Below are 18,928 nucleotides of genomic sequence, written 5' to 3'. Positions count from 1 at the left end.
ATGATAGCTTCCTAATATTTTGAGAATAATTTGTGTAATATGTCACGCAAATTGATCTAAGGGACGGAATGAAAAATTGACCCCACGTGTCAAGGTGAGTGTCGGGTAGGACAACCACCACACCCTGGGAATTCGATTCTCTATGGCGAAGGTCCTGACCTCGAGGCTTCTCCTTTTGTAATTCAATAGAAACATTATATCATAATTGTATAACTGGCGTTTTATGTGGTTCATAATAGGTGCTATGAAACGTGTTTAATAGATTGTTTGTATAAAATAAATTCTAGCATAAAAAACCCAGATTTATTTCCGGACGTTCATCAGGCAATGAAAAATGGTGTCAATGACACAGCCATGGCCTGAGCAAAGTGTTGACTATATAAGGGAAGGAATCTACATCAATATGATTCTTGTTTCACTCAAACAAAAAAAAAATGTTAAGATTGTAAGCAATTGGCACTTCAATGACAGCTATACAGAAGTTTTATATGGGTGTACTCAGTGAAATCACAACTCGGCTCCTTACAAAAGAGTGTCCCTCTTTGAGGACAACGCTTTTCAATAGGTATATTCAGTCGAAATAAAAGTAAGATGTTTGCAGATGCAATTCTGAATAAATATATAGCCCATGTTTCTCAAGAAATCAGACCAAAGTTTGCGCTTAGGCAATGGTTCCCATAAACTTTACTGCTATTTAACAATTTTGCTTTATAATCTTTTAATCAAAAGCGATTTCACATAAATTACGTTTAAGAACGACGTATACAGTCTTAGTTCCGCATCCAGTTTATTCAAAAACAGACTGAGCAAGTACCAATGCTCGCTTTAATTATTTTTTGAAAATTGATCTCAATGCATGAAACATTTTAAACGAAAACGAAATATTTGATTCCAGTGATCGGTAGAAAAACAAATTGAGATCTATAGTGAGAAAAAATTAAAAACCAGTGTAAAAGGATTAGGAGAAAGGAAGAAAAGACGACACAAACTTTTTGGGGGGTGGTTGTGGTTATGAACATTCATTTTTACATCTCCGAATAAAAATACTAGTAGTCCTTCGACGAAACAAAGAATCCAAAAATCGGCAAATCTTAGGAACAATTAATTAATTCAAACTAGCACATTAAAATTAGTGAAAGAAAACTACATTTACTACCAGGCTTGCCCTAACTAAATTATTGTAAAACAAATTCGAACCTTTAGAACTCAAACAACCGTGAGTTTTCACATGGTTGTAAAGAAAGGGGATTAATTTAAGTGTAGCACACAGACTAAAAACAGTAGTTTGCTAAAACATTTTTTAATACACTGTATAGTGCCAGTAAAATTGAGTAAACACTTCGGAGCCCGAAGATTATGATGCAATGCATAGGCGTAGGAACCGGGGGGGCTAGGGGGGGGCTTAGCCCCCCCCCCCCCCACTTTTTTTGCAAAGTTATACCTAACCATTAGAAACATAGCATGATAGAGGGTTCAGCCCCCCCCACTTTTTCTCGCAGATTATTGTTCCTAAATTTACCTTGAAAGATTGAGAGGTTAGATTCAGAAGTATACTAGCTCCCCCCCCCCCCCCCCACACCCCCCCCCCCCCCCCCCCCACGGATTAGGAATTTTATGATTTTGGAGAAAAAAATTTGGGTAAATAATTTTTTATTTAGAAGTATAGGTATACATACTCCCCCCCCCCCCCCCCCCCCCCCCCCCGGATTAGGATTTCCATGATTTTGGGAATTACTTTTTTCTCAATATTTCTGAGGATTAGTCTAGCCCCCCCCTTTCAATTTGCTTCCGACGCCTATGCAATGCATGCCCTTACATTTCTAAATCTATTCAATCTGAATGCAATGAACTGAGACAGTTTTGGGCCTATTTTTGTCAACTGAAAAAAAAATCCAACCAATGCTCGGAAGTTAGAATGTCAACAATGTTATGAATGGTGAGCATTTCAGATGAAAGCAAACACAGACGAATAAGTCCGACTTGTGAAGAAAAGAGGACTGAAAATGAATTCTGTAACCTATTCGTCACGGCAATTACAACCAGGCATGAAACCGTCGACTATTTGTGGCGCTTACTCCAATATGTGATGACTTATAGAAAGTGATATCATGTGAATTAGGAAAAAAAACTGGATATACAGTGTATATAATTCTGTTGTACCCGATAAATGGTACATTGTTTTCTTCTACCTTTCCAGGGACTGACGATGTATAAAACGACTTTTGTTGTTCTTATTCTTACATGGAATATCAATGAAATAGGTATATTTTAGTTACTTCATTAAATGTTTTGTTAACGGCGTAAAAATGTGATATATTCATACTTCTATATATTTATTAAAACAGAGGTGTTCAAAAACATTTAATTTTCGTACTTTTCAGTAAACCAAAAATAATTCAAATATATTATCCATTCCATTTTTTCTCTACATTTCAAATCTCGTTGAAGCAAAATACATTCTTCGATATATCATAAAACTAAGTAATTATCCCCCTTTGTTACAAGATATCAATAACTAGGAAAAAATTATAACAGATATTGTGTAACACGTTTATTTATATTGTGTAAAATATTTATCATATTGTATACCATTTTATTCATATTGATATAAAGTTTTTTTTCCATAAACTGACAATTGTAATTTTTTGTTAGTGGGCCAGTGTGTTGCTGGAACCAACAGTGCCGGAAAAAACCCTACCGTGGCCACGACAGACGACGGCACAGGTCAGTGATTGGTCAATGATACACGATTAATATTACATGTTAAAATTTATGACGATTGTGAGCTGACGATTACAATTTAATGCAAGCGTATTTATTGCCTGTTTTTGCAAATTTGATATTACAAATGAAAGTTACTTCTTCTTTACTAGGTCTAGGCAACCTCCGATTTTGGAGGTACGATATTTTTCCTCTAAAATTGGAGGACATATGCTTGCGTTTGCTATGAACAAACCCAGTTTTGCTCTTTTTCATTTTAGCACAGGTTTAGGGCTGATCAATTGACTGTAATGAAATAAATATTTGTTAATATATACCATATGGATATCAATTTTGATCTCACGACTCAGTCTATATTTCGAAAAGTTTATTACTAGTAATTTACTACATGTAAAGGAACAAGTTCGAGAATTCTAAGGAAAAAGGGCCGACACAAACACAAAATGTTGTTGGGTTTGCGATGAAAAAATAACGATCTTTTTTTTTCTTAAATTGAGATTAAGAAATGGGGGGATAAGATAGCGCTAATGCCCATTTGGTTTAGTCTTGAAATACAATTTCAAATTTATTTTTTTCAATTAAATCTGACTGATAATGTTTAAAATCAAGTTTGCAAAACGCACAAATTCTAACTATATTCAGTCTTAAATATTTTAACAAACAATTAGAAAAAAAATAAAATGCCTTTATTTTAGGTGGTGTCTAACCCACAACGTAAAAAACTTTGCATTATAAGGTTACAAAATATGTGGTGCTCTAACCGATGAATCAATTCAGTCACAACAAAGAGCGCTGTATAAATGCTATTACGACTTTGGCCACGAATTTACGGACGTATTATTTCATTAATTTAATTTAAACATATTTAATTGAGTAATCAAATGGATTGTGTAACAGGCAAAGCTTATGCATCCCCTCTCCACAATACAAAGTCAAGTATAGTGGTGTTATTATTTCATTTGTTGGGATATAAACTGATATTTATGAAGTATAGTGGGTAATCTTTCCACATTTTTTGTTAATTGAAATCGGTTTGTTTTCCATTTGACCTTATTCAGACTATGAGAAAAATATGGAACACAGATCCATTCTATAACAGAAAACGCATTGAAATTCAAAAAATGACACTATTTGGAGGTTTTGATGCGCATACGCCAGTTTAAATAAACACATCCCAAATATTGATACGATAAATATACATTGTTTTGAATGAATTTTAATAAAAAAATCAGATTGATTGATAATCTAATTTTTCAGTATCTTATCCGTCATTCTATAGGCAATGTACGCGCCTTATTCACCAATTTCCGTTGTAAGCACGTGCTTACAGTGCTTCAATGTAGAGCTTTACACTACTGTCATCATAGAAAGAGTTCATATCATTGATACACGATAAATATAACGTTTAAAGTTCATTATGCCACACCAACATACGTTCTTGTTCGTCGGACATCCAGTGAAAAAAGGTACGAGCGGGCGAGTGATAAAGTAATAAAATTATTATTTAATATAAATTGTACAGAAAAATACACAGAATTTCCTGGATGAGGGAAATAAATAATAACTCTATTTGAATAGTTTTATTTAAAACGAGCGCACGGGGTGCGACGAACACGAAATTATAATGGTGTGGCTTTAATTAAGGCACATAAAATATCTCATTTCAAAAGTTTTAATCATTGAAACATGATAAATATTTCGTTCAATAATTTGAACATATATATACATGTATTACGAATTGATACACAGTGCATTATGCTTAAGTTTTAATCATTGATACACGAAAAATACATCAGTGTTATGCTGACATCAAAATGTTGAAATTGACATTAGATATACCTTAATGTAGCATTACAAACAACCAAAATTGAAAAATAAAACTTTAAAAATTTCAGCTTAAATCGTGATCATTTAAATGCTTGTTTTTGGATATCTATGTAAATACATGTACATGTCCCTTTAATTATAAACAAAAAATTAGCAAGCACTGTTAAAGGGGTATGGTCACGATTTTGGTAAAAAATTATTATTCAGTTTTTATGTTTACAATGCTTTAGTAAGGCATTTTTAATAGGCAACCAACATTTTTGACCAAAATCGTGACCATGTCCCTTTAAAAGTTGTCAATAAAATATCTAACTGTGCTTCGTTTCAATAATTATATAAAACGCGTCTTTTGATTTGTCTGGACAGTTGGAAATCCTTTAATAAAAGTTTAGAATTTCAGTATATAATAAGAATATCGCATGAAATGTATTGATCACCAATACACAATTGAATGCAATATCAAAGGTTTTCATTTTCAGTTTTCATCATTGATATGATAAGAGTTTTTGTCATTTTTACGTTTTATTAATGATGTCTTAAACACTACTTAGACTATGCACAAATTAAGATTCATCATTATTTTGGTTTCAGTAAAGTATTGTACACAAAATATACATCTGTAGCTTATAAACAATACTGACTGTCTAAAATGTTTTGCAATACTCAGTACGTGTATGTGAGACTGACCGTGGATTTCCGAGGATTAATTTGATACAGTAAGCAAACAAACTGATTTGCTATGTCGTTTTCTTTTCTATTTTAGCGAGGACGTTCATCTTTAATTCCATTGATAACGACTACCAGATTGACTGCTGTGGCTTCGTTGCCTCCTGGGAGTTCTATGTGGGAACCGCCACGGGAACGTTGTATGCTCAGGTGTGGCGACTGTCTGGGACAGACTGGGAACTGGTGGGCCAGAACGCAATCACAGTCACCAGTACGTTAACATGTGTGGTACAAGTTTGTAGCAAAAGTATATAGTATGTAATTAATTTTGGCACAACAGTGTCACTAGTATGCAATCAATTGTAACACAGAAGTGTCACTAAATAGTTTGTAATTAATTGTAAGACTTAAAAAAAAAAATATAGAAGTAACCAATTGTTATACAAACCTCAAATCACTAGTATGGTAGAAGTAGATCTTGTTTTTATGACTTAATCGCTGATCATATTTGATAACGCTACATGTGAAATGTCTTATAAACGTTTTCAAAAAGATAAAAAAAAACCCTTAAAATTAAGCAGATGAGAAGTTCTTTAATTTTTGCATCATTTTGCAAATTGTACGTATATGTTTTTGAGCAAATCTGTTAAAATAGTCTGTTGATCTGTTAGAATATATAGTTTTAACAAATCGATGAAAGTTCGAGTTTTTGAAAAAATAAATACGTCCTGGCAGAGCGAAGACCTTAGTAATAATAATAATAATAATAATAATGATAATAATCATAATCATGATCACTCAGTATCTAATGATAACATTTTTTTCATTTGTTTTGTGGTTTACTTTCAGCGGGAGACCAAAATGCACTTAAAACCGAGCCAATTGATGCCTCACAACAAATTCCTGTCAAAATAGGCGATTTTATTGGATTGTAAGATTATATTTTAAATAAATATTGTAAAAACGGGTCCCAATTTTACATTAACCCCAAAACTGACTCTGAGATGTGCCTGTTTCAGTAAGTCGACTGCCGCCACTATACCGATGTACCACCGGACCAACATGGGGACAGGGAGCGACAATGAGAACATCCAATTCTCAGACTCGGCCATCACTACTCCCGGATCCACCGACACATCATTCATACAATACGGTGTCACTAACATTGAGTTTAGCTTGAAGGCCAACCTAGCACCGGGTAGGCGCCGTTTAATGTCACTGCTCTCTGTCATAATTCTTATGGCTTTTGAAAAAAAAACGTTTATTAAAATGACGCCTTTTGTGTTTGTTTCCTAGGTAACGTACCTACATTCGGGGCATCACCAACGAGCAGCTCCGTGACAGACGACACCGCCGTGGGGACCCCGATTGCCACGGTAACCGCTACAGACGCCGACACCCTGGATACACTAACCACCCAATGGACGGCGACCTCGCCCGCCGGTAACTCAGGAGTGTTCAACTACGACAGTGTTACAGGTAACGGGGGGGGGGGGAGGGGGGCTTTTCACAGTTTTGAGGCATTATCAACTTGATAACACCTTATAAACGTTATCGGTGAAACTATTTTGTTTATAAAATCATATTATCAAATCATAAGTCTTAAACAATTATTTAAAGGTGCTTTAACGACCACTCAATTATTTAAAGGTGCTTTAACGACCACAAACCAACTTCCTATTGGAACAACAGATTTGACCTTCACCTCAACAGACAACTGTGGGAATACCGTCACACACGTTTATTCTCTTACCGTAACAAACTACGTAAGTACTCTTGTCAACCATTGGCCATTTCCAAAAATATACTTATTAATAAGATAAAGTATTATTTGTTTTATATCTACAGCCTCCCGTTTTCCAAAACCTCCCCGATACAACGTCTATCAGCGAAGACATTGCAGTAGAGACTCAGCTTAAAGTCCTGACGGTTACTGACGCCTCATTGGCTGACACAGTCACGTGTTTGGTCAACAACATCAACCCCACGACCACAGACCTCTATCTCCGATATGCCCCTGGAACATCAGGTAATAACGATTATGATGGTTCTTATAAAAACACTCGTCACTATCGTTATCATGATTATACGTCAATTGCCTTAAGACTTACAGGCAAAACAACCACCATAAAGATAAAGACATTATATACATAGTGCCTGTTTGGGAGGGTAACTGTTGAAATTGACACCCCGAGAAAACCATTGTCAACCGACGCGAAGCGGATGTTGACAATGGTTTTCGAGGGGTGTCAATTTCAACTGTTACCCTTCCAAACAGGCACTATTTATTTTATTATATTGAATGTCTTAATTTAAGAGAAAATTTTAATGCTTTTATATAAAAATGCAGTGGATTCTATGGCGAACCGTACGCGCATAATATTCGCGCATGTAACAATTCGTTGTGTTACCCGTTGCCAAGTGCGTTGCTAACGCTGAGGGTAATAGAACGGATTACCAACTGCGTCTAAATCAGTCAGATTTCAGTATTTAACATGAAAGTATAATCATATACACTGTTGCAGTAAAACTGTAAATATTTTTTCTCTCCTGACAGATTATGCCGTTTATTTGAAAGGAGACAATTCTTTGAACTACGACACACAGCGCCAGTATGTTATAACGATCGACTGCACAGACACCAAAGTAACTGTTCAGGAAACCTACACAGTGTACGTTCTGAGGAACCAGCAGCCGACAATAACTAATCTACCCGCCGGTAAGTTAACCAACAGCATTCGATAACTATTCTATCCATCGGCAAGGTAACCATCAACTGGTAAGTTAACAATCAGCCGACGATAACTACATGTAATCTACCCTCCGGTAAGTTAACTGACAGTCAGTAATAACTAATCTACCCGGCGGTAAGTTAACAATCAGCCGACGATAACTAATCTACCCACCGGTAAGTTAACTGACAGCCAGTAATAACTAATCTACCCTCCGGTAAGTTAACTGACAGCCAATAATAGAGAGGTTAAGCATTTGAACGTGTACGTGTACGAGTACGTGTAATTAGGGGAATCCCCTAGTTATATGTGTATTACGTCATAATTTTTGCACACCGCGTAAATCTACAAGTTGTACAAAACGTGTAGAATCAAAAGTACACGGAGGTGAAAACTTGTAGCATTTTTAAATAAAAATATGGACTTTGTGTGTATCAAGCATTGTTTTAATTAAAGCAGACGATAAATTGAGGACGACTGTGGATTTGGTTTCATCAAATTCATAGAATTATTTAATAAACAGTGAGAGTAAACTGAACATGTTGAAAATATTAAATCTAATGATTTTACACGTACAGATTATTTAACATACCATAAAGTTTGGTACGTGTACGTGTAAACATACTTGTAGCTCCAGACGTACCCGTAGACGTACATGTTCAAATGCTTAACCTCTCTAATAACTAATCTACCCGGCGGTAAGTTAACAATCAGCCGACGATAACTAATCTACCCACCGGTAAGTTAACTGACAGCCAGTAATAACTAATCTACCCGCATGTAAGTTAACTGACAGCCAGTAATAACTAATCTACCCGCCGGTAAGTTAACTGACAGCCGACGATAACTAATCTACCCACCGGTAAGTTAACCGACAGCCAGTAATAACTAATCTACCCGACGGTAAGTTAACTGACAGCCAGTAATAACTAATCTACCCGCCGGTAAGTTAACTGACAGCCGACGATAACTAATCTACCCACCGGTAAGTTAACCGACAGCCAGTAATAACTAATCTACCCGCCGGTAAGTTAACTGACAGCCAGTAATAACTTATCTACCCGCCGGTAAGTTAACCAACAGCATTCGATAACTAATCTACCCACCGGTAAGTTAACCGACAGCCAGTAATAACTAATCTACCCGCCGGTAAGTTAACTGACAGCCAGTAATAACTAATCTACCCGGCGGTAAGTTAACAATCAGCCGACGATAACTAATCTACCCACCGGTAAGTTAACTGACAGCCAGTAATAACTAATCTACCCGCATGTAAGTTAACTGACAGCCAGTAATAACTAATCTACCCGCCGGTAAGTTAACTGACAGCCGACGATAACTAATCTACCCACCGGTAAGTTAACCGACAGCCAGTAATAACTAATCTACCCGCCGGAAAGTTAACTGACAGCCAGTAATAACTAATCTACCCGCCGGTAAGTTAACTGACAGCCGACGATAACTAATCTACCCACCGGTAAGTTAACCGACAGCCAGTAATAACTAATCTACCCGCCGGTAAGTTAACTGACAGCCAGTAATAACTAATCTACCCGCCGGTAAGTTAACTGACAGCCGACGATAACTAATCTACCCACCGGTAAGTTAACCGACAGCCAGTAATAACTAATCTACTCGCCGGTAAGTTAACTGACAGCCAGTAATAACTTATCTACCCGCCGGTAAGTTAACCAACATCATTCGATAACTAGTCTACCCACCGGTAAGTTAACCAACAGCCAGTAATAACTAATCTACCCGCCGGTAAGTTAACTGACAGCCAGTAATAACTAATCTACCCGGCGGTAAGTTAACAATCAGCCGACGATAACTAATCTACCCACCGGTAAGTTAACTGACAGCCAGTAATAACTAATCTACCCGCCGGTAAGTTAACTGACAGCCAGTAATAACTAATCTACCCGCCGGTAAGTTAACTGACAGCCGACGATAACTAATCTACCCACTCTCTTTCTCTCTCTCATGATTTTAATGTCGGCAAAGCGTCAGAGAGCGACTATAAACAAAAATATGTCTGTCTACACTCTGTCCCGAGTTTTTGCTTCCACCACTTTTTGCTTGATATTTCGATAATCATAAATACCTTTGTGCTCAAACTACGTTCATCCACTAAATGTCCAGATTATCTGTTTTGAAACGCCCCCTCGACCGCTTCAGGTTTCAATACACATCCCAAAATAGAAAGTCTACGGAGATTTTGTATTGCATCAGCCATTAATGAGCCCGGATGATAACGTTGAAAAATTGCGCGAGGTATCCCGAGTACTTCCGAATGGAGAAAAGATGTAAACATTTCCCATTATAAATCTCCGTAAGATATTTGTTTTCGTTCCTGTGAACTTTTATGAGTGAAAAATGATAATTATTCAATGAAGATATCTTGAATACATTCCCTTTCATCGATTTTAACCGTATTTATTTCACAGGTATGTGTATTTTTAATAAAAATCATCAAAAATTGATGGAAGCAATAACTTGGGACAGACTATAGTAGAAAAAAATTCAACAGTTGCTGCCTTGAATTTTGCAATAAGCGTTATAAATTCAATCCCCATTTCTTCAATACGCAGCAAAGTAGTTCATGGAAATTCATGCGCATTGTATGTGTCCAATTGCAAAGTCTTGTTTTTAAAACACTTAATTAATAAGAAAACTAAAAATGATAGACAATTCTCTAAAAAAAACCCCAAAAACAAAAAACAACCCACTTTTGACAAAACGTGGCTCTTTGTATAACTATTTGTTATAGCGGAAGCTTTTACTTTGACGCTGTTCGGTTTTTTGTTTACTTTTGAAGTTGTGCTATTTATTGATGTCCTATAATAATCAAATCTCATAAGACAGCAATGGTCAATCCCGCTAGTCCTACTATAGGGCTACTACGACTGCCATGCGCATCGACCCCCCCCCCCTCCTCAAACATTCAGAATTACTTGTAGATACTACAATATACATGAATGCTGTCTATATTATCAAGTCATTTAGGACACCTTTTATAATCAAAGTACTGAAGTACTGAAAGCCGGGCTCTTTTGGTGTCTTTATGCATATTGTGTAGTAAAGACTGAAAATCACTCTCTCTCTCTCTCTCTCTCGCTTTAATGTCGGCAAAGCATCAGAGAGCAACCAAATTTTGTAAGCGGCTATAAACAAAAATATGTCTGTCTAGTAGAACAGTTGCTGCCTTGAATTTTGCAACAAGCATTATATATATTCAATCCCCACTCCTCAACCCGCAGCAAAGTAGTTCATGAAAATTCATGCGCATTGTATGTGTCCAAAATGCAGTCTTGTTTAAAAAAAACCCGTTATTAATAAGAAATTAAAAAAGATAGACAATTCTCTCGAAATTAAAAAAAAAGAAACAAAATGCCAAAACATTAGACAAAAAGTGGCTCTTTGTAAAACTATTTGGTAAAGCAGAAGCTTTTTACTTTGACGCTGTTTGGTTTTTTGTTTACTTTTGAAGTTGTGCTATTTATAGTAACATTGGCGATTTGCCTGCCTACAGTCAGGACTCTGCTTTCTGCAGAGCCCGGCTAAAAATCAGATCAGTTATCCAAGGAGGAACAAAAATGAAGTAAATGTATAGTAAAATAATAACTTTTATTTAAGTTTTAAAATTTCATACCTACAATGTTGTTTCTTGTTTTTAGGTTCCAACTCCATAGAAATTGCTGGATCCACCACACCAATTGGTACCAACATATTCACCGTGACCTCGACTGACCCGGAAAATGACCAGCTTCATTACAATATGACCTGTATTCCAGCATGTCCTTTTAAGATACACGACTGTAGGTGTATAACCACAAAGACTTTCTAATTAATCAATTAAACGTCTATTTATGCACATGGAATATGTTACAATAACAACACCAAGACTTCTTTGTGCAAGATTAAATGCAAATACCGTTAGCCAATAAACAGTTACTGCTCATGAACAATATTTGTCAGAGCACAAACTCGATTTTGTTCTTAATAATAATAATGTACATATTTAAAAGTATGAAAAAATTGTTGTTCTAGAACATTATATTTATTAATTTGTTTTATGTAATAGTAATATTTCCTTGGTCATAGGTAAATCTTTATGGAAAGACAAACGATATCCTTGGATATTCATGGCAGTTTTGAAAAAAAAAAGATTGATACTGATCTTCCTAAAACACTTAAAGCAATGTAAACGGTGTTTTTATGGAATTTTATTTTGCTACAAAACATGTTAACGTTATAATGATAAATCTGCATATAACTTAAACCTTTCTGATAAACAATATTAAAACGAATCATTTATATAATTTCCCTAATATATATTGCAAACAATTGTTGTTGGACGACAATGATGTATTTTGCTTTAATCATGACTTTTAAATAGCTTTTTCCTCCAAAAACGATTTTATAAACTGTAGTCTTTTTTGTCAATAAGTTTGAAATGACTTTTTCACAAGCAAAATGTTTGACTTGAAAATTACAGCTCATATTGCTTTCAAAATATATCAGAAATAACATTTTATTAAGTAATGTTTGAATTTTTTTAACATGATTTAGGAAACTTTAAGTGTTTGAAAAACGGAAAAGTAAATAGTTAGTTCCTAGGCATCCGTACACTATCATATTATGTAGAAATGCATCTGTGTTTTTCAGCCGGGAACATACAGGTGGACAGCAGTTTGGCTGGTCTGACGTCAACAGCGTACGACCTGTTTGTCTACGTCTATGACGGCAGCACGCTAGTCGGGCCCAGGAGTCTGACCGTCAAAATATCAGGTATTCATCACTGGATCATAACATTGAAACTATTAAATGTAATTGCATTTGGCTAACGTTGCTAAACTAATATTCATTTCAAAAACTAAAACAATATGTTGATTGTTACTATTAACCATCATACCCATCGGTTCAATTGCATGTGTACAAGAGTGTCTGATATTCGCTCAAATATTGGCACCTTATCACTAGCTCGTGGGTATACCCTATTGCTTATTGGTAGAGGTTGGTTTGTAAACTAAAAATCTGAGAGTTCGATCGAGCCTTGTTTTGGTCATCCTCACAAGGGGCCTGGGTCCTCTCCTGGCAGTGGGACCAATCTTTGGCCCGCAAAATCTGAATTAAGTTTGTCAGGGATCCCACGGCCACGAGTGGACTCGTGACTCCAGACATTGTAAAGATGTGTTTTGGTCAACCCAATGCTTGTGTCACGTTCTATGTTGTTTTTTTAAGATATCAACACGGCTCCAAACATCACAAACCTACCCTCGGGGATAGTCGTGCCAGAAAACAGTGCCCCCTCCACCACATTGTACACCCTGGAGAAGACGGACGTCAACAGTCTGGACACGCACACGTGGACCTACTCCATCAGCTCGGGGGGCTCCGTCTACTTCGCCGTGGATAGCTGTATGTATTTTATCTATTTACTTCAAAATCAATGAAGGATAGCCAATATCTGAAACAAACAACATGTGGTTTTTTTTATAAATCATTTGCAAGTCACTCTTCATCTTTTCCTATTTAGTTCACTTGGATCACCGGTGTCCGTCGTCTATAAACTGTACACGTTTTGACTTCTTCTCTAGAACCACTGGGACATTTAACCGAACTTGGTACAAGCATCCTTAATATCATCTTCGCTAGCCATGGGTTTTCGGTCCACTTTGCTCCCCATATGGGGAGCAAAGTGGACCGAAAACCCTTTGCTAGCGAAGATGCCTTAATATGCAAAGGGAATTCTTAATTGTTAAGTAAAGTGTCTTGCCTCTTTTTTTTTAAACGGGGAGATCATCACGAAACAGTGAAAAAAGGCGTTTGTCTCAAAAATCTTTTTAATGTTCACGACACCAGAGGAATAAATTGAATTCTTAAAACCATTTGGCCAGAAAAGCTGAAACTTGCGTGTAAGCATCCTTAGGTAGTGTAGATTCTAGGTCAAGGTCAGATGGTGTTTTTCATAGGAATAATTAGTGAAAAATCTTTGAAAATCTTCATCTAAAAATCTGAAAGATCAAAAGAGGTTCAAGAATTAAAGGATTCTAATGTTTAACACCGGAATGTGTGAAGAAAAATTAAAGGGCTTGCCATGTGATGCAAAGTTTGCCTTTTGATTAGATGTGTCCTTTCCATTTCCATTTCGTTTCTCTATATGTTGTACAGTTGGTATATGGTTGTTCTCTGCAAGATATAATTTTGTGATTTTGATTGCCCACAATATCTAAAGGATATTTCTCTTACATCTGTTTATAATTGATAGCAGTTGTTTCAATTGGCCTCTGTACAGCAATGCTAAATTCATGTTGCTAGTATCAACTTGCTACTACATGTTAATTTTCTGGGTTTTGTCCATAATGTTATATGCCTGGAATGCCATTCTTTTCGAATCATGTCCTATTGAGTGTAAGCATTAGCAAATTTTGATTTTACCTCACTGTCAGTGCTCCCAAGAAGTTAAATAAAACTTTCACGACATGTAAACGATGTTATATAATTTGAAGTATGGTGTATTATTAATTGCCATCTTCTTTCATAACTTCTGACTTTTTTCTTAATTCGAAACCCTACTTTTGCTGCAGAATTAATATGGGTTTTTTCATGCATTTGAGACATCAGCGTAAAATAAGAGATCCAAATTATCAACATCAGCAAAATCTATGTCATCAAGCTACTTCATAAGATTCTACTTTTTTCTCTACCTTTGTTAATACTCAGTAATGAGCATTGTTTGAATTTAAAACCAGCTGGTATTGTGAAGACAACTTCCACTCCAATCAATTACGAGACCATCACCCCCAAGACATTCTACGTGACGGCCTATGTATCTGACGGGCAGGCGTCGGCGAGTGGGACGCTCACTATTGACGTGTCTAATGTAAACGAGGCGCCATCTTTCTCAAAGACGACGTACTCCGTCACCGGAAACGAGGGAGCGGTAAGTATTCTTTGTCCAGGACAAGCTACTATTCCGTACTTTGGGATGAGGTAAAAATACATTTATTTCACCATCGCTTTATTTCTAGGCTGGGGCCACTATCGGGACGCCGGCGTTTGTCGTCACCGATCCGGAAGGAGACACCTTAACGTATTCACTGGCCTGCCCAGAATTCACACTGACTTCCGGGGTTTTGACGTTCACCAGTGACTACGATGTTGACGCAGGCCTCGCTACCACTGTATCCTGTGGTGTGACGGTGTCCGACGGAAGTCTGACCGACACGGCTACTCTCGTGGTCAACATAAACAACATCAACGATAACACCCCAACCTTCTTCAGAAGCACCTACTCGTTTTACGTCACTTACGACTCCACTGTTGGTACAGTCATAGCTGATATTCCTGCGACAGATGGGGATATAGGCACTTTCGGTAATAATTAGTATTGTTTTTATTTGGGCAAGTTGTACTTAAAAACGTTCACTTGAATAAATATAATTTAAAATAATTTACAAAATTAAGAAAAAATGTCGAGATTTGTAAATTTTTCTTACTGTTACACAATAGGTGAGATTACGTATTCCATCGACCAAACTTCAACCGGGGGAACATACTTCAGAATGAACTCTGACGGGGGTTTGTACGTGGCGTCAGATTTATCCACTTTCAGTGCTGGGACCACAAAAGACATCATTATAACCGCCACTGATGGCGGCGGCCTAACGGACACCACCACAGTTACCATAGTGATCCCAGGCGTCACCACTACCACCGTCTCCACAACCACCGACAGGTACATGACTTTTTTCGAGGACACTCGGAATGTGGCGTGGTTTGTGGCGTGTATGGCTCTCCTCGTGGGACTTTTAATACTGATCTCGGTCTTTATTGTTCGATATGGAGACTTCTCTTGGATGAAAAGATTGTGTGATGAAATATCCAGAAAGTGCAGAAGGAAGCGCCGATTTAAAATAAGGTTTGTAACAGTGGCCAAATTGATTAAGCAAATTCTATATCGAGAATATCATTTTAAAGGCATATACTGTTTTAATCGTTGATTATATGAATTTCAGAAGAGAACCAACAGAAATATCTTACGTAGAACCATCACGTAAGTTCTTTTGCTTAGTATAAAACCTTAAAAAACAAACGTAAAAGGTACATGTACTTATCCATGAACAACCTCCAAAAATTTTGATGCATATAAAAAAAACCCACCTAAATTACGTTCTTTATATATTCATCAGAGATATTTAATGAACGAACTGATAACTTAGGTATATTAATTGTATGGTACATAAATTAATGATAATAATCTTTCTTTTTGGGGTCTGTAAACTTCATTCAGATTTATCCTGGTACTGGTATTCTTTTATTATTAGATCACAACGTCAAGTCTGCTCGATTCAGAATCTTAATCCTACAGTATATATCTATCGTAAATAAGTTGTGATTTATGACGTCACCCTGACCAATAAAACTTCTGTTTCTTTTCAGGTGTGCGTACACCGGCGTCGTTAACTACCTGGGATGCATGGAAATCGAACGATCACACCTTTAATTGAACAGAAATCGAATATTAAGACCTTAATGTTTTTGTTATTGTTTACGTATTGTTATGAAGAATATGAATGTACAAAGATTTATATAATAAATGTTAGGTTTTTTGTTGCATAAATTTTGAATATTTCTTTCCAACGTTTTTAAATCACACGACTGTGAATTACATGTTTCCTGAAAATGAAAGATAAAAACACATCAAAATACCAATAAAAACCCCCCAAAACACAAACCACACATCTCAAATTAAACCACTTACGGCTGAATATGATTATAACGATGACCCAAATGAATTTTATGATAATCTACTAAGCGTATTGAAAGAAATCCCCAAACCAAACGGTGTGTTCCCGTTTTGCACACATTTGAAAATTAGGTATAGAACAATAGGTGTAAATCGTGTTGTGATGGCAATTATAGTCTGCTTTCAGTCAAAGATTTTACCTGGATTTTTACCTGTGTTTTATCAGCGCCTTTATGATGAAACAAGAAGAATATAGACATTTTGTTGTGTTTTAGGTCTAATAACTAATAAATATCACCATTTTTTTTCATTTGATAAAATAAAGATAACGATATTTTTAGTCTTAAATTTCCACTCACTGATCATCTTCACAAAGTCAAGACGTTGTGAAGATGATGGGGTACTCCGTGTCTCTTTTTACAAATTGGTTGCAAAATATGTAAAACGCATGTTTATAATTGGTTGGTTGGTATCAACAGAAAGAATACTGTGAAAGGACACATATCTTTATCACAATATATTTCAATCTTTGAAGTAGCGACTTTGACAGTAGTTCTTATGATATCACCGCGTTAGTAAATACTTCGGGTCACTCTGATTATTCAGATTAGTAGCTAAATACATGAAGCACAAACATTTCCGACAAAAATGATTGTTTTGATATTGATTTGATTAGTTCTTATGCTGTCATCGCTTAAGTATACATTGTGGGTCACTTTCTGATTTTTCAAATCAGTGGCTAAATACATGAGGCAAAAAAAAATCCTACAAAATTAATGATTTTAATATTGATTCGATATACTTCAATCTGAAGAAGGTTGAACATGCATGAATTAGGTCCACATTTTGATATGTTTTGTGAAAATATCAAACAGTTTTTTGAAGCATATAAAATTGCCTATTTATCATCATATCATCATACCATTTGTCTATTTTCTTCGATTATTCAAGCCAAAGCATAAATGAAAAATATTTAGCAGCGTTTTCACTAGACACATTTCCTCAATTTATGTCAGCAAAAGCAATAATTGAATATTAAAATATCTTTTCTCTTCAAACTTGTAACATGTACTTCCTATAGACAGCAAGTTAAACAAATGCATTACATATCCAACATTTTTGCAATAATCTTTTTTGTTAAAATAAAATAATGAAATTATTCATGACCAAATTGATGTTTGAAATTAAATTCAAGAACATGAATGTCAATTGTTATGTAAATGTGCTTTTATGCAACTTATATTGTAACATAAAATAAATGTAAATATCAATTGCGAGTTATGTTTTATTTATTTTATTGTCGATTACTCTCACAGGAATTGTGATATAGACTATAGCAATTAAGCAATTATTTCACCTAGTCAAATTCCCATTTCGCACACAATTTTTCGATACCTAATTTTCAAATGTCTGCAAAACGGGAACAAACCAACCAAACAACAACAAAAACCAAAGCGGCAACGATTGTGGTCGTTCGAACTGATGGTTTTTTTTCTAAGTTAGTTGATTATATCATCTGTATCAATTTTACAGACGGTTGTATCAATTTTTTTTAACCCTCAAACCAGCAATGCACACAAAAAAAATCGTTGGGGTGTCAAAGAGGCAACAACCCGATACCAAGTTGTTGGGTTGCATTAAATGTTTTGATACTCGAACTAGCAATACACACAGAATCGTTAAGGTGGGAAAGGGAGGGGGGGGGGTCAAGAAGAAGCAACAATCCTGGGTACCAAGTTGGTTGTACATGTAATGTACCTTTAGTGACCAGATCATGATTACAGCATCTGTTTTTGGCATACGTAGAGGAAGGAACCTGCATGGATATTGTCGGACTTTACTAAAAAATGATGGCTGTAAATTAAATGTAGCAAGCACATTTTCCATTATCTCTTCCACAGCCTGTCAGAAATGGCTGAAAAACAAGAATGCTATCATTTTGTCAAATTACGATTTGGAAGAGTGTTACCCTTTGCGAATAACATTTCTCAGTTCACAAATGTATTTCTGAACCGATGAATTAGACTTCTTCTGAAATCAGAGCATAGTTGGCGATTTGAATAAGATCTCATAACTTACAATGTCTTTAATTAGTGATTTTACATTTGATTCTCAAGAAAAGTCTAAATTAAACTCTTAAATTCGGCATCTCCAAAACAGCAAGTATAAAAAATAGCATGTCCCTTTCATAGCCGTGACTTTCAAAGGAATGATCTCAACTCAAGAAAAG

The 18,928-nt window shown here is 35.9% G+C and overlaps 1 protein-coding gene across 1 annotated transcript; it reads left to right on the top strand.

Moving 5' to 3' along the window:
* The first annotated feature begins 1,893 nt into the window (after positions 1–1,893).
* On the top strand, positions 1,894–16,572 carry LOC128191800 (protocadherin Fat 1-like). The gene is made up of 17 exons (XM_052864101.1): positions 1,894–2,261; positions 2,653–2,724; positions 5,312–5,485; positions 6,064–6,145; positions 6,234–6,412; positions 6,511–6,693; positions 6,865–6,980; positions 7,063–7,243; positions 7,772–7,933; positions 11,624–11,764; positions 12,615–12,737; positions 13,191–13,367; positions 14,702–14,892; positions 14,981–15,326; positions 15,462–15,870; positions 15,968–16,005; positions 16,392–16,572. Exons 1-17 carry the CDS (start codon positions 2,168–2,170, stop codon positions 16,457–16,459), a joined length of 2,736 nt encoding a protein of 911 aa, XP_052720061.1. The 5' UTR covers positions 1,894–2,167; the 3' UTR covers positions 16,460–16,572.
* The last annotated feature ends 2,356 nt before the right edge of the window (positions 16,573–18,928 follow it).

The sequence above is a fragment of the Crassostrea angulata genome, chromosome 7 (assembly GCF_025612915.1).
Source record: "Crassostrea angulata isolate pt1a10 chromosome 7, ASM2561291v2, whole genome shotgun sequence".
NCBI lineage: Eukaryota > Metazoa > Mollusca > Bivalvia > Ostreida > Ostreidae > Magallana > Magallana angulata.
This window is presented reverse-complemented; position numbering and strand designations above follow the sequence as displayed.

Coding starts and splice junctions, on each gene's coding strand:
- LOC128191800 (XM_052864101.1), top strand. CDS start 2,168: ATGGTACATTGTTTTCTTCTACCTTTCCAGGGACTGACGATGTATAAA. Junction 11,765..12,614: donor TCCTTTTAAGATACACGACT/GTAGGTGTATAA, acceptor TGTGTTTTTCAG/CCGGGAACATACAGGTGGAC. Junction 12,738..13,190: donor TCTGACCGTCAAAATATCAG/GTATTCATCACT, acceptor TGTTTTTTTAAG/ATATCAACACGGCTCCAAAC.